At 43.2% G+C, this 26,354-nt stretch overlaps 1 protein-coding gene across 1 annotated transcript in view; it reads left to right on the plus strand.

Moving 5' to 3' along the window:
- Positions 1-26,354, plus strand: part of EPHA4 (EPH receptor A4) — a 103,880-nt gene that overhangs the window by 36,717 nt on the left and 40,809 nt on the right. Inside the window, 2 exon segments of the mRNA XM_039556855.1 lie at positions 3,885-4,040; positions 19,171-19,509. Of these exon segments, the coding sequence (XP_039412789.1) occupies positions 3,885-4,040; positions 19,171-19,509 (495 nt within the window).

Below are 26,354 nucleotides of genomic sequence, written 5' to 3' on the forward strand. Positions count from 1 at the left end.
CCCTCTTGGGCCTTCCCCCTCCCATCACTGCTCAGATCTCAGCCGGGCTCAGGGGTACCTCCCATCCCTGCCTCAGTCCTGCACAGCCTCCAGGCACTTCCAGAGCCTCTGCCTGGAGCTCTCTGAGATATTTTTAACATATGCACTGCGTTTTTAATGGTTTAGGAACTTGTCAGCAAAGAGGTTGGGATGATTTCTTTATCCAATCCTTTGCAAAACATTACATGATTTTTATTTTTTTTAAAGGAATATTAGGTATGTCAAGCCTTTTCCAAAGTCTGATGGAAAGAATCACTGCCATTTCCACAAGGATAAAGGAAAAATTTAAGAGCAAGTACCTGGGGCATTTTTGCAAACAACTCTAAATTTGAAAGACTGATTTTCTTAAATATTTCCCCCACCCCCAAATTAAAAACCCCAACAACATAGCTTATTTAAAAATAGTTAAAACCGATTTAATACATATATTTTGTTGTAGCTGTGTCTAAAAAGAATGTGATTAGAGCCCCGTCCACTATGAGATCAGTTTTTAAATTCTGTAATTGCTGTATGAAATTTTCTAGTTGAAAATTCAGCATTTGGAGAGACCAAGCAAGCAGACTTTGCAGCTCACACATGTATTTTCTCTGTTTTTTTGAGGAATCTTTACGTCTGCAAATCAGGTTTTAATGTGAAAATAGAGTTTGAAAAACAGCTTGAGAAAATTTACATCTAGATTTGACTGAAGTTCCATAATTCTTCAGAGCAATTTTTGCAGTTTTGACATGTATCACTCTGGTAAATAGGGAAAAAAGAAAGAAAAAGGCATGTAATAATGACCAACAATGTTTGCCAGCTCTTGTCTTGCTTTAGTAGAAAGAGAAACCAAATAGATTTTAATATTATAACTCAAAGACATCAGTATAATTATTTCAAGCTGATGTCCATTTAGATTCACGTGATTTGTTCTGAGGAAAAACTGTGAACTGAAAATATTTTTGTCTCAGAATTTCCCTTGGATGTGGTGCAGTCGATTGTAACTGTGTTACTCTTGTGGGTGATCTGAATGTGAGAAAAGGTTTTTCTCCTTTAAAAAAAAAAAAAGAAACCTAACAGAAAGAACTAATTAAGGCAAAGCTAAGAAATTGAACTCAAAAGTTTGCATTGCACATGTGAACTAATCTTTTTACAAAGGCATCTTTCGAAAACTGTGTAAGAACCCCATTCATAGTGGGTCTCACCCAGCAAATCCTTCCTAGAAAAGCAGCCGCGTGAAGATTTGTCATGAGCAAGCAATAAAGACTTCCAGGGAATGAGTTCTGTACAGGCTTCTTGTTTGCCTACTAAATCATTAACCTTCCAAAAAAAAGCCCATCCGTACTTGTAATAGGTGTGTCAGCAGCACTTCATGCTAAGAACAGCTTTTACAGGATTAGGTTCGAGTTTTTAAGTGGCAGTACCATGGAGTTCTTGGGGGCAAAGACCTCCTGGTTTAATGCAGCACATTCTCTAATGCCCTTTTATAAAAGTCTGTTATGAAATGCGGTGAATCTCTGAGCATGCTAAAATGAAGAAAACTGTCTTCAGGAGTAGTTGATTTTTTGAAGCAAAATGGCTGTGTGTGCTTTAGGAGCAGCCACTGTGTTTGGAGAGCTTTCTTCAGGTCTTGAAATATTAATGATCTTGGCTTAATATAGTAGAAAACAAAATACAGTGCATAAAACGAGGGGGGAAAAAAATCCTTGAGTTACAGAGTGTTGACCTTGCAGTACCCATGGAATACATCTATTCCCTTTTAAACCAGAGAGTATGAAAAGACAGAGAGGAATGATTACAAAAATTTTTACTGGTGACATATTCTTGTCTTTCTAGAAGCATGTTATAGTCCAAACAGGATTTTCAGCCTTGAGCTAGATGGTTGAATATATAAGTATTTTAATACCATGAATATGCTAAAGATGGCTCTTTGCTTAATGATTTCTGTGGATTGTGATGTTCATATTAAGAGTAATATTAGAGTTTACATGTTTAGATTTTAAAGCCTTGAATAATAGAAAGAATTTTGTGGATAAAAGCAGTCAGCTTGCTTTCCTCTTGTATTCTGTTTTTTAATACCTTTTCTTTATATATGGTAGCAAGATTCTTCCCGTGGGTGTCTGTCCTGGTCATATACAGACTTAGGCACATTTCTCATCTGACCTGTGACAGTGAAAACCAGGAGTAATATCTAAGACCAGCATCTGGCACTTGACTGCTGCTGTTGTTAAACTCAGGACATGTAGTGATATAGCAACTTGCTTACCAGATAGTGCAAATCATACAAAAAAAAAAAAAAAATTGAAGACTTATTTTCCTTGTTTCCTTATTTTGCTGGGCAATTCCCATCCCAGGCAAAATAAGCTGTTTTCTGGGAGTTGCTTTTGTGTCCAGCAAGTGCCCAGCTGATGAGCCAGATGTGGTGGGTTTGTATTTGTATTCAGGGACTAAAATTGTCTGTGATGTGGGGAGGCTGGGTTTGACCCCCACGATTCTCCCTGCCAGAGCTATGGCTGCTGATTTTAATTGAACAACCCCAAGGCTGTTTGAAGCATGGCCAAAACAGACCTTGCAAGTCGAACCTTATCTAATAACACAATGCATGTGAACTCTGGAAGTGTAAATCTCAGTCACTTGAGCAATGTGTTTTCACAAAGTCCTCTGCTCCCGTGGCAGCCCCAATGAGTGACACCAGGCTGATGTCCCAGTGCTCTCACAGATGGCACGCAGCACATCGTAAAGTCAGGACTTGTTAAGGACATTTCATAAATGGCTTTGGCTAATAAGAATGAAGTAACTTGCTCTTTTATAAATGTGTTACTAATATCCCTCTGCATTTCCTGCTGGAGGGCTTTGTAATAGAAGCAGGGAAAGAGTGAGGGGGGGACTAAGGGAAGGTTGAAATAGCAAGAGCAAGCCCTGGCTGTGCGGGGGCTTGTGCCCTCCCAACAGGAGCCTGTATGTAGCAGGGGAACCCTAAAGGTAGTGTAGGTGATAAATGACAAGATGTGGGAGTGAGTCACACAGTAAATATTGGGAACAACCTTTCCTTTTTACTGGTTTGCATGCCTGGGAATTTTCTCTCCTCTCTGCAGTGCTAAAAGCCAGTGGTGATGGTGGGCTTTTTTCTCTAGCCAAGGGAGAAATTTCTAGGATGACATACCTGTTAGCCACCATGAAAATGTGTTATTAATGATGCTAATGAGTTTTTTCCAAGTGATGTAAAAGTAGCCATTTGTGTAAGCCCTGCATTTATGAAGCTGATGTCACTGAAAGCTTGCCAGCTGCACGTGGGCCCTGGTGGCAGTGGTGCAGTCACTGCTGTGCCCTGGCTTCGAGGAGGAGAGAGCATTGCTGATCTCCTCCCCTGGGGAGAAAGAGCCAAATTAATTCTGCCTTGCCATTTCCGGGCATGTTGGGTTCCTGTCCCACTCCCTCTTAAAAATTGGCAGTGTCTGACTGTCAGCTGCCATTCCTTAAGTGGTCATAGAATAAAGCAATTGCACCCCTTTTGTCATGCTCTGTGTGTGTGTGTGGGTGCAGGTGGACATGGGTTAATCCACATGCAACTCCACAGTAAGCACAAAGAAGCAGCTGATTTTCTGGCAGTGTCAACAGAAGAGTATAATTTTTTTTTTGCCATCTCTAAGCCAGCTTTTAAAATGGCTCTTGTTGGAATTAGAAATCAGTATCCCCTGACATAGGATTACTCATTAAGAGTGTGATGATTGTTAATTCTTCACCTGGGCTAAGAGGACATCATTAGATCTCTTTGAAATGTCTCCTGCCTTGATTTTGAATGAGTAAGCTAGCAATTTATGATCACAGCCCGGGCCAGTAACACTCTCCCTTCCTGTTCCTCCATCTAGCTTGCAAAATCGGATACTACAAGGCTCTCTCGACAGATGTTGCCTGTGCCAAATGCCCGCCTCACAGCTACTCCATCTGGGAAGGCTCTACCTCCTGCACCTGCGATCGGGGCTTTTTCCGAGCGGAAAATGATGCTGCCTCCATGCCCTGCACTCGTAAGTTGGTCTTTGAACAATCTCTTGCCCCTTTTATAACCCATTTTTTCTCTGTGTCTCTAAAAAGCATTCTGCTTCTGACATAAGAGCATTTAGTAGCTTTTATGGCCCTTTTCAGACGCAGTTTGCATTTTGTCTCACCCTTCTGAGTGAAGGTGTTTTCAGCCCTCAATTCCTAATGGCGGCATGGTTGTGCTGACCCTTGTGAGCTTGCAGTATAAATAAATCAGGAGACAGTTACAAAAGAGGGACTTGCACACCTCAGTAATACAGGTAGAAGTAAAATATAGGCCCCACTTCCAGTCTGAACACCTGGCCAGTAGATCACATCACCTTTCTTCTCTTTACATACGGATATTTGTAGAAATTTTGGAAGCTTTCCTTGTAATTGTATGACCTCGGGTAAACAGGTAATATTTATAATCTCATTATATTTCTAATTTGCTTGAAATACAGCTGGTGACCCTTTGGAACTTAAGTGTTCATCCGAAAGGGGTAGTAATAAATCTTAAACTTTAATGAAACAACCACCCAAAGCATGGTTTATTTTATCCTGTGTAGGTAAGTACATCGTGTACAGCAAATGGAATTTGCTTTAGTTCCACCAAAATGCCTTCAACAGGGAGAAGGAGAGGTGCACTGAGCACAGTCACAGGGTTACTGGAAAAACTCCTTGTCCTATGTGTTGGTTAATGGCTCGTACAGTCGAAGACCTGGGATTCCAGGCATTTCCTGGTGTTAAATTGTGATCATCTAGTTCTTCGGTTTTCACTTTCTTAGGAGCAGAGCAGTTTGAAACAATAAGTGAAAGGGCTGTATTTTACCAGGGGATATCCATGTGTGGCTTTCCCTGAAAGCTCTTGGAAAAGTTTCCAGATTTTTCAGCCGTATATTTGTGTAGACAGAGTGTGTGTGTGTCTGAGTGAGGGAAGGCCGAGATATTTCTTTTGTAACATTTTAATATATTGCAAATTAATTTTGTGAGAGATGACTCACATTCATTTAGACCTTAATTTCTCCCTTACAAGGCAGAAACAGTGTATGTCCATAACTAAGTTAGCACTCATCCCTTCCTCACACCCCCTTGATTCCAGCTGTTCTCCAGTGATTTCCTTCTTTTCAGCAGTGAGTTTTGCTGGGTGGTGGTTGAGGAGGCTGGGGCATAGCCAAGAGCAGCTGCTTTTGCTTAGTAGGAAGCATAGTGGTGCACATATCCCTTGCCAAGTATTGACTGGGAATGCAGTCTAACTGTATTGTGAAACCTTGCCTAAGTGGGCAGGAACATGCTTTCTATAATATAATTTACACTAGGAGATCTAAAATGTGACCAATTTTATAGGAAAAATGTCTTTCTGCAACAGCAAAACTATTGTTTGGAATATACACCCTAAATAACATTATACCAACAAAAGTTTTTCAAAGCCCTGGTCCTTGTGAGTGATATCTTGACCAAATTGAAATCAAATTAGTAATCAACTGGTTGAATTTAAATAGGCATGTGCAGTTAGTGAAGTATGAGGAGAGAGCAAAACATTTCCAGATGGGGAAATTGTAAGCAAATGATATATATGTTTGCTGGTATTGCAAAATGTACCCCTGCAAGCTTAGCCCTTTTTTGTCAAGTCTTGGGGCTGCTGGAGGCACTCCTCCCCATTACTGTCTTGGGAGATCAGTCAAAGCTGAAGTTCCTGATCTTAGTCTTTTACCCTGAGAATACAAAGGGGGAAGGAGAAAAGGGCAAAGGCTGTGGTGCTGGCCTCAGTCTTCATCTCTGCAACAGCCTAGGAGGACCCTGCATGCAGAGGCAAGCCAACACCACAATCCTATGGACACCTGCTCTTGGAAAACAGGCCCGTCTCTGGAGGTCCTGCTTTCACAGCTTTGAATTTTCCTGTAGCTAAAGGGCTTCTTTTTCTGTGATCCAGGGTGAAAGATGATGCAGGAGCTGTTCCTGAGCTGGCCTGTGGGGCAACTATGCTTCCCCAGTCCTGCTGTGCCCGCTGGCAGCCCCTCTTTGAGCCCTGCCTTAGCTGTGCTTGAAGGGTGGTGCCTGCTCAGGTGCGAAATGCAGCCCTGCCCGCGGGGCTGCGTGGGGGGCTCTGAGGGCTCTTCCTTTGCCATGCTCCCCCTCTGAGTGGCCTTCAGCCCATGTACCTGAGGCAAGTGACAGCATTCAGAGGACCTCTGCTGAAGGAAGACCCTTCAGAAGTAGGTCCCTGTTTGTCTGACTTTCCTGACAAGATGTGTAGACAGAAGGGAGCATAAACATCAAAGGTGCTTTCAGGTGGATTCAGACTGTAATCAGTTCTTACCAGTTGGTTAAACCAGGTGACAAACCCAATTCCCTTGTGCTGACAGCCATAATAATCAGGCACCTTCTTTGTTCATTATGCTCTCTTTAACTCTGGTATTCTCATTCAGGCCTGCATTTAGTAATCGCTCAGTGTGACGGCACACTAATGAAGAAATAAAACACAGTATCTGAGATCCATTCTTCTAGCAAAAAGATAGACTCTGCTCCACTGGCTTGTAAAATCAGGTTTCTGTTCACTTGGAGAACTATTAGACCAGGTGAATAAAAGTAACATTGGATAATTTGGAAAGAACACCTGGAATGGACTGTGGATTGATCCTTTCTTTATTATTTCTAAACACTTTTTGAGATGAAGAACTTCAGCCTTCTTAAGATGTGTTTTTGTAAAGCTTTGACCCTTGGCTATTGATTTCCTTTAGTAGTAAACTGTCTGGCCTTGTCACTTACCTCGTCTTCTAGGCTGAGGGAGGAAGATTGTTAGGACTTTTTCCATTAGCCTGATTGTGCTAGTGGATGAAAGGGAATTAGAGAATTCCCCTTCCTTTTCCTTTCTTGCAAGTTCCATGATAAGTTACAAAAGCAGTAGCTACTTCCTGATGTGCTGGCCAGGAGAGGTGCTCCAGAGTTTTACCCTTCCATAACACCACTCTCTGACAATACCATCCCTTGTTGAGCTGTAAAAACTGTGTCTAACCTTAGCTAAGCCAGGCATCAGGCTCCTAAACAAGTAACTCAGACTCTGGTTTTAGTATTCTGCTCTATTTCAGCTATGCTAGAGTGAGTAGTTATGTCTGGCCTAAAGTTTGTGCCAGTAAGAGGAGAATGTGGCAGAGTGTGGGTGTAGAGACAGTGAAGTGGGCTGTGTTGAAGGCCAGGCAGAGGCACCCTGACATACAGGAGTTCACTGGTGCAGCTTTCCCCTCAGACTTGCCTCCTGGGGATAATCATCAATGTGTCTGTCACCACTGGGGGCAGAGCTACCCTGGATCCACCGCTTTGGCCAAACTTGGGAATTCAGACTTGGAACTCTGAAGCACAGTGGGCTTGTCAGCTGTGTGCTTGGCCATGGAGATGGGATGATTGACTCGTAATACACCTGAGCACAAACTGTGGAAAACACGGGCGCCTTTCCCTTTTGGAAGCGTCGCAAAAGTGATGTCGAGGCAACTCTACAGACCTTCATTATATTGCAGTACTTGCGGAGAGGAAGGGTCTTTCATAAGGTTAGCGATGTAATGGAGAATAAATTGCCTTACCCACACACGAATCCATGAGGCAGGAAAACAAATCACTCTTAATCATGGCCCTTGTCCCTGAATTCCCTTCTCTATAAGGAGATATCCTGTGAATTGCAGCCTGGTGCAGGCAGGTGCAGTTCCCACCCAAATTAATGGGTGTTGCTACTGTGTCTCCACCATTAATGAGTTGGGTTCTCTAACTCTTAACAAACAGTGCTCGCATTATGAGTGAGAAAGGGACGGGTTTCTATTGTTTATATTGTCTGTTAGATTCAAATTATTAATGATTTTTAATTGGGAGCCCTTTACAAAAGAGAGATTATCATCATGGACTGTCCAGCTTGAAATCTGCTTCAGTAAATGACCCTGAATAATTTAGTCAGTTGTGTCACCCAAACAGGGACTGGTGGATTGATTGATATTTTGTCATGGCCTGAAATATTTCAAAAACGGTTGCATTTAAGACAACTTATACCGGAGAAGCTTGAAGATAAGAGCAGATATAGTGAGATGCAAGAGAAGAGTGCCTGCTTTGAAAGGACCTTCTCCGGTCTAGGTTATCAAGAAACTGCATAGCCTCACTTCAAACGGCAAACATCACTTACTTGTCTTTACATTCCCCTCTTCTAATTGAATTTAGTGCACTGCAGTATTTCCTCCAGAAAGTATATTGTTTTTAAATTACCATTTCAGTGCTATTACTCAAGGCTCCTGCTTCTAATGCTTTCTGACAGTTATCAGCATAATGAACCATAATGAAATGATGAGCAATCTACAGTGGAAACTCAATGTGAATTCCACTAGAGCTGTGTGACTGTGTTGTTAAAATTTGAATGCACATTAAAATAACACTGTCCTTATTTGTTTCCAAGGTCAAGGCTTTAAAAAAGGTCTGAAAGGTCTAAACACTTCAATTTTGTAAATGTTGCAGTCTAATATACACCCTTAATGCAATCCTGTGTTACATTTAACATATCTCAGAGATAAACATTTGACCTGCATTTTCAAAAACGAGTGACTTTACCTACCTAATAACTGTGGCTGCAGATGAATAATTACATAGGATCTGATTATTTGAGCACGTTTATAATGATTGCTTAGACTATAAACAATATAAATAAACCAATGTGCTCTTTTTCCTTCAACTTGTTCCTTTTCTAAGTTTCCTGTTGGACGTGGATTATCACTGTTGTGGCTGTTAGGAGAAAAGAAAGTAGGATACACCACACAGTCATGTTGGCTGCTGCATTCTAGGTGGCTTTGCACTGGCTTTGCCACACTTCCACCCTTGTGCTGGCACTACTGCAGTCCTCTGCTCTTGGAGCCTGTTCTCTATAGTATGAAGTATATGCCAATAGAGCCTCTGATCTTCAGAATTTAAATTTATGACATAATAACTCTTCCACATCTTTATATATGTCCATATCTTCAGTAAATTATTTTGTTTTTAAAACATCCTATGAGATTGTTCATTATGTAAATAGTACATCAGAATGCTTTTTAAGCCGTAGTACAGCAGTTGCAAGAGCAGAGGGAACAGTGGGTAGGCTGTAAGGAGAGAATGATTTTTCTTCTCCACGTAAGCTGGGAAAATAGACCATCCATCGCTGCATCGCTGCCAGACCGAGAGAAAGGGATTGTGAGTGATGGGAATCTCAAAGGAGAAAGCTGTCTCCCCTTGTGTGTGGTGATGGGCTGAAGGAATTGAATAAGAAGGGGAGTGGTTATGGCTTGAAGAGAAGAGACAGGAGTAATTTGACAGTTTGTGTTTATAATCAGTAGACTTAAAATCATCACTCCTTTAAATACTGCAACTGTTTATTAGCTGTCTTCTGATTTTCTGGCCATAGCCTTAAATTAACAGAGACATTTACTCAATTAAGTGGGGGCTTTGATTTGGTTAGTCAGGACCCAGTTCTGTAGAGTTGTTGAAGTAAATTAGAGGGCAAACAGAATAAGAAATTCAGCAGTCAGGCCAATTACAGAACAAGTTATTTTTCTGGTTTGATTTCTTTCCTGTCAGACTGTCAGATAACTTTCTGGTTTCTGCAGTGGAATTCTTTTTATCTTGAAAGAGTGAGTGAACACAGGTGGTATTGTCTGCAGCACAGTGCATTAGAGTAGATGTGATAACATGTCTTAGCATATGTGACGATGCAAAATGTTCTTATATGGCAGCTCTTGGAAGAGAAGCCTGGAGCCCAAAGGAGTGGTACCTGCCAGCATCAGTTTTCCCACACCTCTGCCAGTGGTAACTGGACCTCTTTGCTTAACTTCTTTAGCCTCTTTAGGAGAGGAGCTATTAATTGGATTGTTCTCCGGGTGAAAGGAACAAAGCCTATTGTGAAGCTGGTAACCAGGGTACTTTTGGCAAGTAAATAGGAAATCATACATTCCAGTGAAATGGGCATTTCATCACTGGCACTGGTCCAGGATCCCTAGCTTGGCAGAATGCCTGCTGAAGTCAAAGGAATCTTGCCCAAGTAAATAAATGAAAAATTGTTTACCAAATCATTTGCCTTATTATAACCCAGTTGTAAAGCTAACTATGCCCAGAGAGGAGAGGGGGTGGAAATGGAGCAGATAACTGGTATTTTAAGTGGCTGCTGCATCTTGCGGCCTGTTGGCTTTGGTCTTGCCAGTTGTAAAACACACAATCTGTAATGATAAATGGTCAGGAATAGCCAGGCAGACAAGAATTGAGGGTAGTCCGAGCTGCCAGTGCTTGTGTAAATTAGCCCACAACAACGGGGGACCTGTCCACAACTGCTGAAAGAAGCAATTAGTGGCAGCAACATATAGAGCTGTCACGGGAAAGTGTGGGCTTTATTTGCAAGCTTAAACTTACGCAGCCCAGGTATTTACTCTGTGTTATAACTTTTCTTTCAGATGGTTAGAGATCAACAACAAAGGCATATCTGAAGGGCATCAGCTCACATGCTGAAATATCATTGACAGCTCCACTGCTATACAGGCTTAGTGAAGCCTTGTGAGATGGAAAGAGGAGGCCAAAGTGCTTCCTCTTGAACACTGTGCCTGGCACAGCTTTGCCAGACATTTTAGTCAGTGAACTTAAGGAGTTTAAAGACATTGATTATTTAATAATTACTTTCTTTGCATCCTCTCTGAAAATAGTAAACTCTCTATTTCATGCTCAGCCCTGCCCCCAGGGAGATGATTCTAGGATCATGATCAAGTTAAAGAGCACAGATTAGAGTTGTTAAAGGCCATCCGTACAGTACCAGTGTGGTGAGGCCTTGCTGAGAGGGCAGCAGTGTGACCCTATGGGTGAGGCTGGCAACACAACCCACAGCCTTAGCAGAGCCCTAGTGCTGTGCCTCTGTGCCTGAGCTGGACCCTTCAAAGGCACCTGATGTACTTCCATTGGCATTTCATTGCTCTCTGCAGATATGCTCCAAGTATCTTTGGAAACGTTCACTGTATGGATCTTTTCTTTTGTACACCTCTTTATTTGGTCTCTTTATTCTCGCTGTGTTACACACAAAAGCTGGCTCTCAGATCTTGTATAGCAGATGTGCTAAACTTTTCACTGCTTCTGATAGTGCATTTCTAGTCAGGTTTTCTTGCTGTTAGACAGTCGGATGCTTGCTCCCAGGTGCCTGCTGCTCCTTTAACTTATCAAAGACTTTGCTGCTCCTCTGTAGTGCAGCCAAGGCCAAGCTGCCGATTCAAAACAGGCCAGTTCATCCTAGGCTCCTTTTAAATGACGGTGAGTCATAGCAACCTTCCCTGTTGTATGAATCTTGTTTATTATGTAGCAAATTAGCTCAAGATTTCTGAATACCCCGAGTTCCCTTTGAAATCAGGGCAGATGAAGAGGGTCAGCGTCTCTGGAGCAGGCTCATAAAGAGGATCCTTTTGTCAGTCCTGGTCCAAAGCCCATTGAGGCCTGCTGGTCTGCCTGATTGACTTTGATTAGCAAACACCCATAGCTGGCACACAGCTGCATTTAACAGTATTTTTGTAGGGTTTTCACAGTTTTAGCTGAAGTTAGAAAGCTTTGAACTGCAGCAGGTTATTGTATTATTTTTAATACAATATTTTGATTTTTTCTGTTTGTTAAAATAATTTTTAATCCTTATCAAGCTAAGGTCTGCTTTTTCTGCCTCAAAAAAGAGGTGATATTTTCTTCAAGGAGAGTGCGGGAACGGTTAAAGAAGATTAAAGTCTTTTCTACATGCTTGAGGTTTTCTGATGTCTGGTGGGAATTGCCAATGAAGCTTCCTTCCGATTTCACACTGTCAGGCGAATGCAGGCTGAATGCAGTGTGACAACCCACTTGAAAATAATTATCCACTGCCCTGGCTGCAGAGACATCCGTTACCTGCTGGAGAAATGTGCTTTTACACACATGCCCACGCAGACGGAGTAAATTATTTTTTTAATCATTTTCTCCTTCCAGGGCTCAGAAGTTTCATCCTGCTTGTTAAGTAGTCACATACATATCTTTTGAAAGCATCTTTCTTTTAAAGGATGTACATTTTAAATGCACCAATCTGGTGACTGACAGGATGCTCCTAACAAAGGCTTGCCTTCTTGAGGGTATATATTTGAAATATGTCCATTAGCACTTCCATGGAGAGTGTGGGTTTCAGTTTGCGTTTTTAATAGATCTCCTCCCACAGCCAGATCTTTCAAGGTAATAAATCTTAACCATACCATTGGCTAGTAGTAAACATATGTGGTTACAGTCCTAATACTGATAATATCAGTTCAGTCCTTAGTGGGTAATGTTGCTGCCAGAATAATTCACTACCACTGTTGGTGGCTGAAGATTAAGCTGGCATGAAAAAGAGAGCGCCTAAAGGAGCCCTCTGCCAGGCTGTGACAGAAATGTGCTTTTTGGTTTGTTTTGTGATGTTTTTGTTTTTCAACATAAGAAAACAGTATATAAAGGCTACTTGTGTCTGATAAAATTGGCCAAACCAAAGCCCACACCTTTATCTTCAGTCCTGTGGCCATGGGACCTCTGAGAAAAGGAAAAAGGAATTTCTTTACTTGCATCTACCTTTGGTGAACAAAAGTTTGTTTGTTTGCCCAAAATCTGGAGCTGCTAGTTGTCTAGAAGAGGGATTCTGGAGTCCTGTCAACATGGGGCAGCAGAAAACCAAGCTGTAAGGTCCTTCTTATTTCTTGTCATTTTATGGGACGACAAGGTCTCTTGGGAGCTGTTTTGCTGGGAATCATTTCTTTCTCATCTCCGTTCTCTGTGCTTTAATCCACGCCTCCTAACCATACACTGTTGCTGAACTAAATTAACTGGTTTAGTGAAGACAGTATTCTTTATGTCAAACAAGTCTGTCTGGTTTCCTTGTAGAAAACTGTAATTGAATTTACCGCATACACCCACAGAGACTTTTAGAGAAACACCTTGCTGGGCAGATCAGTAATAAAAAAGGAAGATGTAAAACCAGGGATATTAAAACCTCTGTCATAACCATTTAAATACAGTTCCCCAGCACAGTGCACTTAAAAGTCTGCCTTCAAATCCCAGGGTTAGTTTTCAGGGATATTTTTTGGTTGTGTGGATCGGTCGGGTTTGCAGCTGTAGAGAGGAAGGGAGGACCGACTTGGTTGGAGTCTCCCTGCATACCCAATCAACTGTGCCCACCTGCCTGTCTCCCTGGAGCTCCTCCAGCTTCAGGAGCCCAGCTACAGTATGTCCTCTGCCATGGCTTTGTATGGGTTTGTGGTGTATGGCCTTTGTCAGGAGAGAGGCTCTCTCCTCCCCACTTGTGCCTTTGTGGTGGTGCTGCACTTGCAGTCCTGGCATGCCCTAGTTAGACCCTGTCCTTGGGTCTGTGCTTTCCCTGTGGTGTGCGTGAAGGGCTGGGCACGCTGATCCCTCAGGGCAGCAGGAATATTCACTCAGTTGCAGCTAATCCCCTTTGTGCTATCTTTCTTTGAAATCATTCATTGCATTGGGGTAGACATTCTTTCTCCTTTGCAGAATGGTTTAGCCAGATTCATGAGGCTGAACCTCCTACATTTGTGCTGCTGTCATTTGGGGACAGGAAGAAAGGGGCTTTGGGATAACGTTCTCAGCTGGATGGCATCCAAGCAACAGTCAACCAACCTGCTGATGTTTGACTCAACTACCTCTGGTACCCCTTAGTCTTTAGGGCAGCTGATTTAAATGGAAAATATTGTACTCCTTGCAAATACATAGTTTACTGAGGTGTCATTATGCTCAGTGTTAGTCTGCAGCCTGGTTCGCTTCCCAGCTGTGTCGCCTTGCCATCTGCACCCCACAGGTGCTCCTTCAGTTGTGGAGAGCAAGTGCATTACTGGGTCTCACTGTGGAAGCTGTGTGTGAGTCACTGCAGTGCTTGGACCAGGCTTCATCCCTGGGATGCATCATCGAGGCTCCTTGAGTGTGCCCACAGAGACCTGGCACACAGATAATGGAGCACACAGGGATCTCCTGTGGTCTGGAAGGAAGGAAGGAGACAGTCAGGTGTTGGTATGTGCCCTCGTCGTGGTTTTCACCAGGTCCTTGTCAGTTGTACAGGCGCGTGTGGGAGGCTTCTGACTGGAGAGAGACTTGAGTGTAGGAAGGGAGGGGGAGAAATGTTGACGGATGAAAAGTTAAAATACTGCCTGAAGTTGTAGAAAGGAGCGCTAAAATACATCAGTCCTTTTAGTAGAAGTAGTGCTTATGCTATTAATCCCTTAAAAACTCTTCTTTCTGTGAATGTTTGTTTGACATAGGGTACAACATTGTCCTTAAGACAGACAGATCTCTCTATCTGTGGGTGAAGGACAGATAGCTGTAATGGCTATTGCAGTAAGAGAAAGCCAAACAATCTGCATTGCCCAATACATTTAAGGAAATCTAATAGGAGGGTTGAGGAAGATAGCAAGATTAGCTTGATGAAGATTATTTGTTGCTAAACAGACTCTTCAGTGTTTCCCTCAGCCCTGACACACACAATGAACTGCTCCACCCAGGGCCTTCCCATTTGCTTCATGGCTCACTTGATTTTGATGGGTTTATTGTGAAGCAGGATTTATGGAGCCCCAGGAAGGAATAAAATTAAAAACTTCCGTTCCCTGTGTTTCCCACAGAGGAGCCCCCCGTGTCCGTTCAGGGTGCTGGTTAAAGGGGATGGAGAGGGATCCAGCTTTCAAGCCCCATGATCAAGCTGTGTCCCCTTTGCAGTCCCTAACAGGAGAAGACTGAGTGGCCCTGCAGATCCATCCCTGAGATTCTGTTGTCCTGTGCAGGGAAAACAACAGCACCTGCCTTCTTTACATCATAAAATTAATTTTGAAATTAGTTGGTTTTCAGAATTAAAATTTTTAGATTTAAATTCAGTTTCTTGTAGGAACTGTCACATTTTTAAGCTGTTCTGGGCAGTGTGGCAGTATTAGCTCCATGCTTCCAGAGTGCCAAATAGCCCATGCAATAGCATGCTTCCATTGGCAGGAGATTTATGAAAAATGCTGTAGATCATGGGAGTTGTAACAAAATTACAGATGGTGGTGGTGATTCAGAGGCACAGGTCCCTGTCTCCTCTCTCATCTGCCCCGTAGCTAGATTTTTCTGCCAGAGGACACAGGGCTTGTGTGAGGGCGATGGTCTGGCTGTTCCTGTGGGATCCTGCTAGCTGGGCTCATCCAGGAACCATCCTGGCCCTTGCAGCCTGCCACAGCCCTGAAAGGGTTTGTCTCATCTATCGGCAGCGGCTCTGTTGTCAGAAACAAAGCAAATCCTGATCACCATTGAAGGAACAGATACACCCTGTGTTTCAACATCTGAAACCAGGCCCATCAATCTGAAGCTGTTCCCCACTCCCTGTGCCAACAGCTCCATTGATGACTGTGCTCCAGGAAGAAAAGAAATTGCTTTTCCCCCTCACTGTAATGTCAGCCCACCATTTGGAGACTCCCCCGCATCTTCCTTTTCATGCTGGAGGTGGTGCACTCATCTCTGTGACCTGCAAGCATCTGCTTCCCTGGTTTTCCGCTTCGTCGCATCTCTGTTTAGACACTGCAGTGCCCTGTCCCACATACTAATTACTGACTTTTTGCTTCTGAGGAGCTTGATTCATTCTGGCACATTTTCCCATGTGAAACTGGACCTAGAGCCTTGGAAAATATCTTAATGGACATCAGACTAGGTCTGAGTTTAACCCCAGACTGGCTGCTGTATCTGAGCTAAGAGGCACATCTTTCAGACCGCAGCTGTGGCAGTATGAACCCTCCTCCCATGGAGGTCTTTGCTTCAGGAATACCCCCCTGAAATGGGGATATTCTCAGCCCTGGCAGAGCTGGTGCTGCTCGGGGCAAGGAGGTGTTTGCACTGGCACCACCTTATCTCAGTTCTCCTGGCTGTGCTCCGAATCTATGCTCTCATGTGTGTGACTGCAGCAAGTGAATGCTCTGTTCAAAATGCCTTTTGCTTTTTCTCACTATAAGGCTCTTGACGTTTCCCACAGGAGCAGTTTCTCTTCAGGGCTTGCTGCTGCCAGGCCCTGACCAGTTTCTGGGAGGACACACAGCCTCAGCTCCCACTGGCTCTGGCTGCTGCTCTGGCCAGGAGAGACCTTCACTGTACAATGTGCACCTGGGCTTCCAGCCTGCTGAGGCTGCTGTTTCCCCCCAGAGGCTTTTGTTGATTCTCCTGTTCCCTTGACAGTGTGGAGGGACAGGTGTTGCCACCTTGTGCACCTGCCTGCCCTGAAGAGAGAGCACAGGTGTGAGGCAGTTTGGGGAAGTCTGGGATAGAGGGAGTTTGGTTCAGTTCCTTCTCAGCAGTTCCTGCGCTGCCGCTTGAGTTCACAATTTCAGTAGTGTCTTCCACCTCATTGCACTCTGAGTGTATTTTTGAAAAGCAGGCTCGTGTATTTGCAGGCTAAGCAGAGACCACTTTCTCATACCCAGGGGAGCTGGCAAAGCCAGCTTTTGGGGGAAGGGGAGCTGGTTATGGGACAGAGGCATTGGGCTGGGACGTGGGACAGTTTTGACCGCTGCCCAGATGTGCAAAGCATGTCTTGTGTGCCTTTGTCTCACCACATCTCTCTCTGCCTCCATTTCCATGTGATGAATAGTGATTAAAACCAGTTTCTTTCCTTTTTGTTTCTCGTCTATTTTTTGGATCAGGAAACATCTCTTACTGTGTTTGGTAACTGATCTTTGAGTAAAAGGGTTTTGTCCTTAGGAGTCCTAAATGCTGCCAGTGAATAAATAAAAGCCATGAATGGCAGCCTGGTGGTGCAGCAGGCAGGAGGGCTCCCTGGCTCAGGGGTTGGACTCAGCTCTCTCTTCTTGTAGTAATTCTACCTGTCAACCCCGATTAACTCACAGACTGTTTCAAAGGTTTGGCAAGAAGGGAGGATTTCCCTCCTTTCAAAATTAATATATAATTTTGTATTTCTGAAGTGAGCACAGACAAACAATCCTTGCTTAGCTACTTCTACAACAGACCTTTCATTTAGGTACTGAAGACCCATTTGACCTCTGTGTCTTTTAGGACCCTCTTCTTAACCTACCTACCTCTCCCAAAATAAAAGTCTTGTCTCCTGTTGAGCCTGTGTTACATCCTGGTGGCTTCAAGCACAGACCCGAGGAGGTGATGCAGCCCTCAAAACCTTGTCCTGTGCAGCTTGCTCAGGCCTCAGGCTTCCTTTGAGATGAGCTTGATGAATTGAGGAGGGAGCCACAATTAATCTTCCCCATAGTCATCCCTTAACAGCTTAACTTCTTTGATGTTAGACTTGATGAGTCACTTTGTAATTTCAGTAGAATTTCACATTTTCAGTGTATTTGGTTCCTGTCTTACCACGATGACTGTTTTTGTACCTTTGGCATATGAGAAGTTACGACTTACTTATTTATACACTTAATTAAACTGTTGGTGCTGGCTGATTCTTTTTTGCCAGTTTCATAGTTCCATAACATTTGACAAATATGCCAGAACTTTCTCCTTACCTTCCTTTTCTTCCAGGAGATCTGGTTAAACTTCTTTTGAATTGCAACCATCAAATGTATTTTGATAAAATTGAAGAAGCTTTCATGAGCTTTCTCATGTCTTGAACTTGTGACTTTCCACAAAATTATTTCCAGTGTTTTTCTGTTAATAATATTTGTAAGTTAAGCTCTGACTATCAGCAGTTATTAAACACAGCTGTTTTTACTGTGTTCTGGTTTGGATCATTGTATTTTGCAAGCTTCATTCTCACTCTGTTTCATTTCTGTTCGATGCAGTGCTTACCTGCAGCCCTGTCCCAAAGCATCGTGTGTGTGTAGTCAGAGTAGCTGAGTGCTCTGCCCCAGAGCAGGCTCCCTTGTGTTGGTCAGTGAAGCTTTTTGGGATGGGTAAAATACCCATGTCTTTCATGGGTTCACTCTGAATCATCCTTCTGAAATTTAAGGGTACAAGAGGTGTGTCTCAACTGTATTGAAATTAGATTAAGAGTCTCAGGATTAGCTCTTCTGCATTTTCAGTTTGCCTGTGGGTTTGGGGCCTGTGGGGATTGAAGTGCACAAATAGTATTTGTGCCTGTGCGTTGGTTGGCATGAGGCAGAGCAGTGCTGACGGCAGCTTGTCTGCTCGGGCAGGGCCGGCCACGGCACCTCTGGAGAGGTGCTGCAGGTGCAGGAGGGGCTGCTGCCTCTGGGCTCTGTCCTCCCCTGCCCAGGGAGGTCCTGCCCAGCCTGCCTTCGGCTCTGTGCCCTAATCCCATAGTCCCTGTGCTGGAACCAGCTGGGAGCTCTCTGGCAGCGTGTTTATGAGTCTTGAAGTCTCCTGTCCCTGTGGTGGAAAAGCTGACCTTGAGTCTCAGATTCAGCCTTATTGCCAAGCTTTCTGTCTGGGCTCTTGTTTCTGAACAGTTTTCTTTTATCAGCTCTTCCTTCAGATGCTCACCATATTCTCCTCTCCAATTCTTTCACTTTCTCCAGCACTTCCCTGCTGTAAACCTTATTGCCCATCTTTCAAAGCCTTAGTTCTGTGTCTGGCTTTCTACTCAAATCTCCATCCTGCATCCTGAGCTGTCATGTTCAGGTCCCTGCTTGATGGGCTTCAGTGTTCACTGAATGTGATTTGCCATCAACTTGTCTGGAAAATATTGCACTTATATTTTTCAGAAAAAGATACCAGGAGATATTTCTATAATAATTTCAATGAGAGTCTGCCTGTAGGTAATGGGGGACCTTGAAAATCTCAAGTGAAGCAGGAGTTTGTGCATTTGATGCTTTGCTCAGGAGATCATGGAAAAAATTAGTGTAGAAGATGTAAATTTAACATTTTTCATAACAAGTATAAATAGTGAAAGGGAAAAAGTCCCACTCCTGTTTAATTGCAATACTGAGCTTTCAGGCTCATTTAGAGCTGGAAAATACTGTTAGTTCATCAGATGAAGAGATCAGAGTTTGACTTACCAGTTAATTTTTCTGCCTTCATTAAGAACAGAGAGAAGTAAAATTCTGTTTGGTCTCTGTTGCCCTTGACTTAAATGGGAGTTGCACTGGGTCTGCAACTCTTAATTCTGATGTTACTATGTAAGATTTTTTTTTAAAATTAGCTAAAAACACATGTACTTTGTCTTTTTAGGCCCTCCATCTGCTCCCCAGAACCTGATTTCCAATGTCAACGAGACCTCAGTGAACCTGGAGTGGAGCCCCCCCCAGAACAAGGGTGGCCGGGAGGACGTCTCCTACAACGTGGTGTGCAAGAGGTGCGGGGCCGGCGAGCTCAGCCGCTGCCGCTCCTGTGGCAGTGGGGTGCACTTCAGCCCCCAGCAGAACGGCCTGAAAACCACCAAAGTCTCCATCACTGACCTCCTGGCACACACCAACTACACTTTTGAAGTTTGGGCAGTGAATGGAGTGTCCAGGCAAAACCCCAACCAGGACCAGGCTGTGTCAGTCACTGTGACAACTAACCAAGCAGGTAGGAACAGCAATTCCCTTCCACTCTCTGCTGCCTGTTTTTTAGGAAAGCTGTGATTTCCATTACATTTAGCATTAGAAAATGAATGCGAGGAGCCCTGAGATGTGTAACTGGGTCAAACCCTTATTTTCTGGTGATTTATGTGGATAGTTTAAATGTTTCAGAGGCGGGGAGAGAGAGGAGGGTTTGGGTGCTGTGTCTGGGAGCAGGCTGTGCTGCAGCACATGGGCAGGACGCTGGGAGGCATTCTGCAGAAGCGCAACAGCACGGCTGCCCTGTCCCCTCCCTGGCCCACCAGCAGCTCTGCTCTTTGCAGGGGACACCCTGCACAAGGACACGAGGATGTCCTTGGTGTCTGCAGAGGGCAAAATACGTGCTTGGGGAGCACAGGGTTGTGCTCCTGCCCCCCTTGAAAAAGGGATTCAACGAGCGGAACGAGTGGGCGCCTGCTCGCCTGCCTGCTTGCTCTCCTCTCCTGGAAAGTCAATTAGATTCTGTCCCCTTGTTAAATAAATACCTCCTTAACCTGCTGCTGACAATGTTTCAATTGATCAGAGCTGGCATTGCTATAGAAATCCTATATGAGCTTTCATCTTCATGCTGACTGATTTTTGTGTTTCATTCACTTGGGAGAGTGAAATACTGTTTCTGTGTACACAAGGTTATTTCAGATACCCTGGGCAGCTCTGCTTTTTTGGTACCCTGTGCTTGACTTAGTAAGGGCAAAGGCTGCTGCAGCAGATTGCCATTTCGTTTTGATGCTAATTTGTTTGATCTTTTTCTTTAATTACATGAAAACATTTTTTAGTTTGCAACCAGTTAGGGTTTAACGCACAGGGTTCCAGTTGAATTTCTAATTTAATGCACAAAATTATATACATTTGAATATGACACTCTTCTAAATGCAAATTAGATATCCAGACTGTCAGACTGGCTACAAGACCGTCAAACCTGTTATCTGATGGCTCAGAGTGCTGATTGCCTTCAGGTCCCACAGATGTTGCAGGCATTCAGCACCTCGGAGCGTAGCTTACAGGGGATCATTTATCACCAGGCTTACGGTGTATGAGACAATATTAATATTGCATATTTTGATAGTACCAGACCATATAAATATTTTGAATTCTGTTTCCTGGTAGGTGTGTGTGAAAAATAGGTAGGCTTAGTCTAAATCTGCAAATTTTAGCTGTAGTCCAGGACATGTCGGTATTACCAGGGAGAAATACATTCAATTTTGCAGTGACAGTTACAAGCGAAATTGTCAAGTCCATGCCGAAGCGCCTTTGAAAATCTGGACCAGTGTTTTTTGTTCTTCATATACAGTTGACAGCATCCCTTTTAAATTATGATTCAAAAATTCAAACTACCACTTTGCCTAGTGAAAAGAAGACTAATAGAGAGCAGGGGCTGTTAGGGAGTCTTGGGAGAAAGCCGTGAGAGAGTGCTGTCATACGCTATACGAAAAGAAAAGGTTGAGAACAGCAGCAGGGACAGTGTTTTTGTGGTATGAATGCTTAGCAAAGAGAGTATTTCTGACTGATTTTGGCATGTGTAAGGATTAGTGGATGCATATATGCATGAATAAATGAGCAGGATCCATCTACCGTGTGAAAATTCTACCATCTTATGCTTTTATATGCAAACCAAAATCTGATGGAGTATGCAAATAAGAATTGATTTTGTTTATTATCCATGAGTAGTATTCTTCCCATCAGGAAATTTGTATTTTTGCCAACATTTCCAATTTCGAAACATGCCCAGTTTATCAAATGCGTCAGAGGGATGGAGAAAATTATACTGGTGTAAATGAAAATTAACTCCGAGGTGCAGTGTTCTCCCGTTCTTCGTACAACTTTGTGGTTTCTGCTGCATAGGAGATATGAATAGAAATGTGTGGCCTAAACCTACAGATCCCAGCTGAGATAAATATCCTTACATATGCAAATAATCCCATTGATTTTAGTGAAACTGCTTGCTTGAGTAAAGGTTCGTAAAGTTAGACCCTTGGGTTTTACAAGTACTGATCTGTTTAATCATTGTAAATGTGTGTCTGGGGTGCATTAAAATCCTTGTGTCACTAATTTTCTTTCACTATATTTCATTATAAAGAAATCATGTCATGATGGAGCACTGCCACAGGCTTGGTTTTGATCTTGTACCTTTCTTACACTAATGTAAAGCTGCTTTGGTTTCTTTAAGGCAATTCTAAATTCAGATTAGAACCAAGCTCCTCCCTTAATAGCACTTCTTCCTTGTTTTACTAATAAAAACGAAACCACCAACACTCAAAATGTGTAAATTACTTTATTGGTTTTGCTCTCTATGCTTGTGCTTCCCAACACCTGATAGGAAAAAAAATGTTGTCAGTATGGGGAGGTTTTTTTAGTTCTTTACGTATGAGCAATGCTTTTGGATTGTATTCTGGAGAATTTGCTAAAATCGTTTGCAAGAGGTGCCTCTCTGAGTTAAATTCAGTAGAAATGATAAGTATGCAAGGGACTAGGGAATTTTTTCTCTTAACACCTTGATCTTCCAAATATGCAACCATATAATCTGAATATGCAGAAATTTTTGAAGCAGTTTTTGATGCGAGAATCGGGAATCCAGGTATCTGTGTGCTTGCTTGCCTTGGTGTCAGCCCCTGTGGAAGGTGTGCATTTGGAGACAAGCAGAAAGCAAAGAGAAATCACTGGTGATACATTCAGCACAAAACTGATGGAATGCATTGCAATGACATAAAAGGTGCAGTTGAAAGGCACAGGTGGGTTTTTGTTTGCTTTTGTTGTTTTAATCCTGGAGATAATGAAACGAAGCAGTTTGCTTTCCACTCTTTGTTTAGAAACTCTTTTCAGTTTCCAATAGTGTAGAAAAGTGTTTAAATGAAAATAAGATTTCCTATTCAAAGTAGGATCAAAAATCATGTGAAAAAAGTATTTTTTCTGCTTTGGAAAATGTCTTGTTTTTATAGCTTTCTTTTTTCCAAAAAAAGGCAAAATTTCAGGCTTTGAAGCAAGTAAAAATTTCTATCTCCTAGTGAAATACTTCAGTGTTGTGACATTTTAAGAATTTTGAATTGTGAATTCAGTTCACTACTCTGCAGGTTTAGTATAATAATTTTTTTTTTTTTGAGATGGGACCCATTACTCTTTTACCATATGAGAATGAAGAGAATTAAAAAAGCAAGGATGGAACGCTGAGCTGCTAAAACTTGGAGCCAGTGTTCTTAGCACGATGAGTACTCTAAGTGCTGATATTGAGGGTGTCCACCAGCAGTGGTGGCTTTTTTGGCTTTCTGTTTTCAATGAAATGAAATGAGCACTTTGTACATCTTTAAAAAATTGTGAAATGACTTGTGGAAGAGATGCAGACCAGCAATTCTCATGTGATGCTGCTAGGAGAAGCTAATTTCAATGAGGAACTCTATCAGGCTGTTGACTGAGTAGCTCAAAAATCTCCGGGCTTGTTGGTGGTTTTTTTTTTTTCTGCTAAGGGTAATGCTGTGAAGCTGTTCAAAATTAAAAGTAAAGCTCTCAATAAAGAGATCTTGTTCACAGCATGCAGGAAGCTTGTGTCGTTTTTTTTGAAGAGGTGCTGAACAGTTTATATTTTTATTAAGGATTAAACAGCTGAGCTGTTTAGGTCTCCAGCCTGAGAGGCCGGTTCCCTGCTCAGTCCCTCTGTGTGGCAGTGCTGCAGGGACAAGGTTTTTGCATGGATGCTAAAATCATTTGTAAGGCAGGGGAGCAGTGTGGGGGGCAGAGCCTACACAAGCTTAAATGAGATTTAAAATCCAAACTTATTATCCTGCTTGCTTGGCTCCCTTTGATTTGTTTGCATTTTATGAGGGATGGGTGTCCTGCTCCGCTCCTTTGCTTGTTGGAATTTAAGCAGTTGATGCTTCTGAATAAACAGACTGCCTGGTGATTTGTTACCTTGTTAGGTTACCTGGGGCTCCGTGTTTCCTTAAGTGGACGGGCAGAGCTAGATGGATGCAGGACGTGCCAATTAGGATGAAAATACAGTATAAATAAATAAACCTACTCTTTCTCCCGTTGCATCAGACTGGATGTTTTCAAGCGGCCTGTGCTCAGGATCAAGAAATGACCCTTCTTGAGAGCATCTCGGGCTCTCTGTCTCAGTTATTCCTCCTCCTGCTGTCACTCTTCGTCCCAGCCGCTTTGTGCAGTGCCCCACCCCTGGCCTGTGCGGCCGTGTGTTCACCTGTCTCAGAGCTGCCTCATCTCTGGGCAGAGTGGGGTGGCTGGCGGTGCTGCAGTCCTTCCCCGTCTTCTGTGTGCTCCCCCGGTCCCTCAGTGTCACTCAGAGCCCTGCAGTGCTTCGGTATCCATTTCCAGGCAGGAACTAAAATGGGTCAGGGTGCCACCAGGATTTGAGCACCACTGAGAAGATCTGTGTGAATTGAGTATTCTTCTAGGACAGTTGTAATGAACCCAAAATACTGACTTCCAGTGCAAGGAAGGGAAATGTCAGCTGTTACTCAGACTCAGTTTTATTTAGCCTTTAGGTTTGTTTGTTATGTTCTTAATTCCTTTACTAAAAGGAAAAATACCCCAAACCTGAAAGATCCCAATCCTTTGAAGGATGGTGGTGTTTCAAGTAAGAAATGGCAGGGGTAGAGGGGAAAGAAGTGGGAGCTATGACTCGCAAATTCCTCTGGACTTTTTGGTAGGGGAATATATATTTCCATTTTGCATTTCCGTAGGTCTTCTTTGAAAGCCCACATTTCCTTTCCAATGCTGATTAGCATTCCTCACGTGTTGTACAGAACAGCATGGAAAATGCATATAAGGTCTTACATTATGCCAGTGTGGTTTAGCTTGTGCTGAGCTACATTTGCAGTCAGTAAAAATTCATGAACATACATTGCCCTTGGTCAGTGTGCACTCCTCATGTCAAAAAAATAGTAGTTGCTCAGGCAGATCAAAAGTAACTCATGCCAAGGCCAGGAAAGCTAAGGATTTTAGTATTTTCTTTTTAATGTACTATTTTCCTGGATATTTATAACTTACCTACAAAGAATTGCTCTGTAGTGAAACATCAAAAGACAGTGTTGAGTAGATTTCAGTCACAGAGCTTTCTTTAGGTGGCTGCATGAACAGCCTTAAACTACTACTGGAAAATAAAATTAACAGTTACTCTGAAGGTTGATCGATCCATGTGATTCTCTGAGCTCCCTCATGTTCTTTGAGTATAGTCCTGGATTCAGTGTAAGTAATAGTAAATCATTTCTGTTTGCTGAGAGTGAACATAACATTTTTTGATTTTGTGTGTGGTGATATTTATGTGCATATTAAGAATGTTATCGATAGGTGCTGAAAGAAGTTAATTTTGATTTTAAAAATAGCAAGGTCTGTAGTCATTCAGACAGCTAGTTTTATGCCCAGCTCTTGCAAAAAATGTTCCTTTTTTAAAATGCAGTCCTGGTGAAGAGCTGTTTATTGTTGTGTTGAAACATAATTTTTGAAGGGCTGTATAACCCCAAGGAAGACTTCATCTCCAAATAGCTGGGGAAAGATGTGAAGACAGAATTCATCATGCGCTCATGTCACAGTTTCGCAGACCCTATGAAATAGTGTAAGCTGGCAAAATAAGTAATTTTCTGTTGTGGCATCCCCCTTCCCTAGTCCCTGGTGAGGCTGTCGGGAGGCTTGTGCAAGTCAGCTCCCCTTCCACGGCTGGTGGGCTCTCCAGCCCCACTCCTGCCCTGTTCCCATGGGTGATGTCGGGATGGGGCTGTGCTGGTGGGGTTCAGGGCTTTGTGGAGGGAGGGATTAAGGTGCTGGGCCAGGCTGTTCCTCAGGAGCGTTTCGACTCTTTGGAAAGTGTTGAGGTGACATCAGGCTGGATGGCCCAGCCCGGGAGAAGTGCAGTAGGGTGAGTTCGAGCCTCTGCCCAAGCAGGAGAGCAAGTGGCACTCCAGGTGCTGGGCACAGCTGGCCTGGCTGTAGCCTTCACAGGCATCCAAGAGTCAATTGAGTTCTTATTTTTATTCTAAGTACTTGCTACCAGCACAGTCCCACCCTTTCCAGTTACTTGTTTCCCGCAGCCAAAGGATGCAAGTAGTCTGTTCCAATAGTCCTTTTTCAGGCACACAAACCCGTGAGGATGTATACCCATGCATGTAGCTGGGTGTGTATAAACAGTCACAGCACCCTGGCCACCCAGTTCCCCACAAGCCTGATTTAAAATAATCTCTTGGCAAACATCTGGATGCATGCCAGCTGTCCAGAGCATGGGAAGTGTGTGTGATACTACTGGCTGCTGCATTATTTTTTCTGTAAAATGCCAGGGTAATGGGGAGTTGCAAAAGGGGTGTTCTTACTTTGCTTTAAGGTGTTTGTACTAAGGATGATGGATCAGCAGTCTCCTTATTCCCCAAATGGAGCTGTGTTAAGCCTGAATTCCGTAGGAAAGAAAATAAAAACTAGTAAGCAAGGACTTGGAAAAGGGATGATCCATGAGTGTGACACTCCAAGTGATTTTTTACAAGATCTTGCAGCATTCCAGGCTAATTATATGCAACTTTCTCATTTTGAATATAAATTGGTGAGGTTTCTAAGGCTTCACATTTTTCTGCTAGACATGAGCAGTGATCCCCCCTGCGCATGCTTGTTCAAGCAGGAGGGTTGGGACCAGCTGTCCACTGTTGTAGGGTTTCACCTGCCCTGATCAGTGAGGTGACCTGCCAGGCTGTGCAGGACAGCCACCTGCCTTTTCTTCCCCTGCTTTGGTTTTCCAAGGGACTTATGTTTTGGCTTTTGATATCTGAAGACTTACATTGAAAGGAGTTACTGTGACGACTTCTGAAGCAAACCAAATGATGT

This window comes from Corvus cornix, chromosome 9 (genome assembly GCF_000738735.6).
Source record: "Corvus cornix cornix isolate S_Up_H32 chromosome 9, ASM73873v5, whole genome shotgun sequence".
NCBI lineage: Eukaryota > Metazoa > Chordata > Aves > Passeriformes > Corvidae > Corvus > Corvus cornix.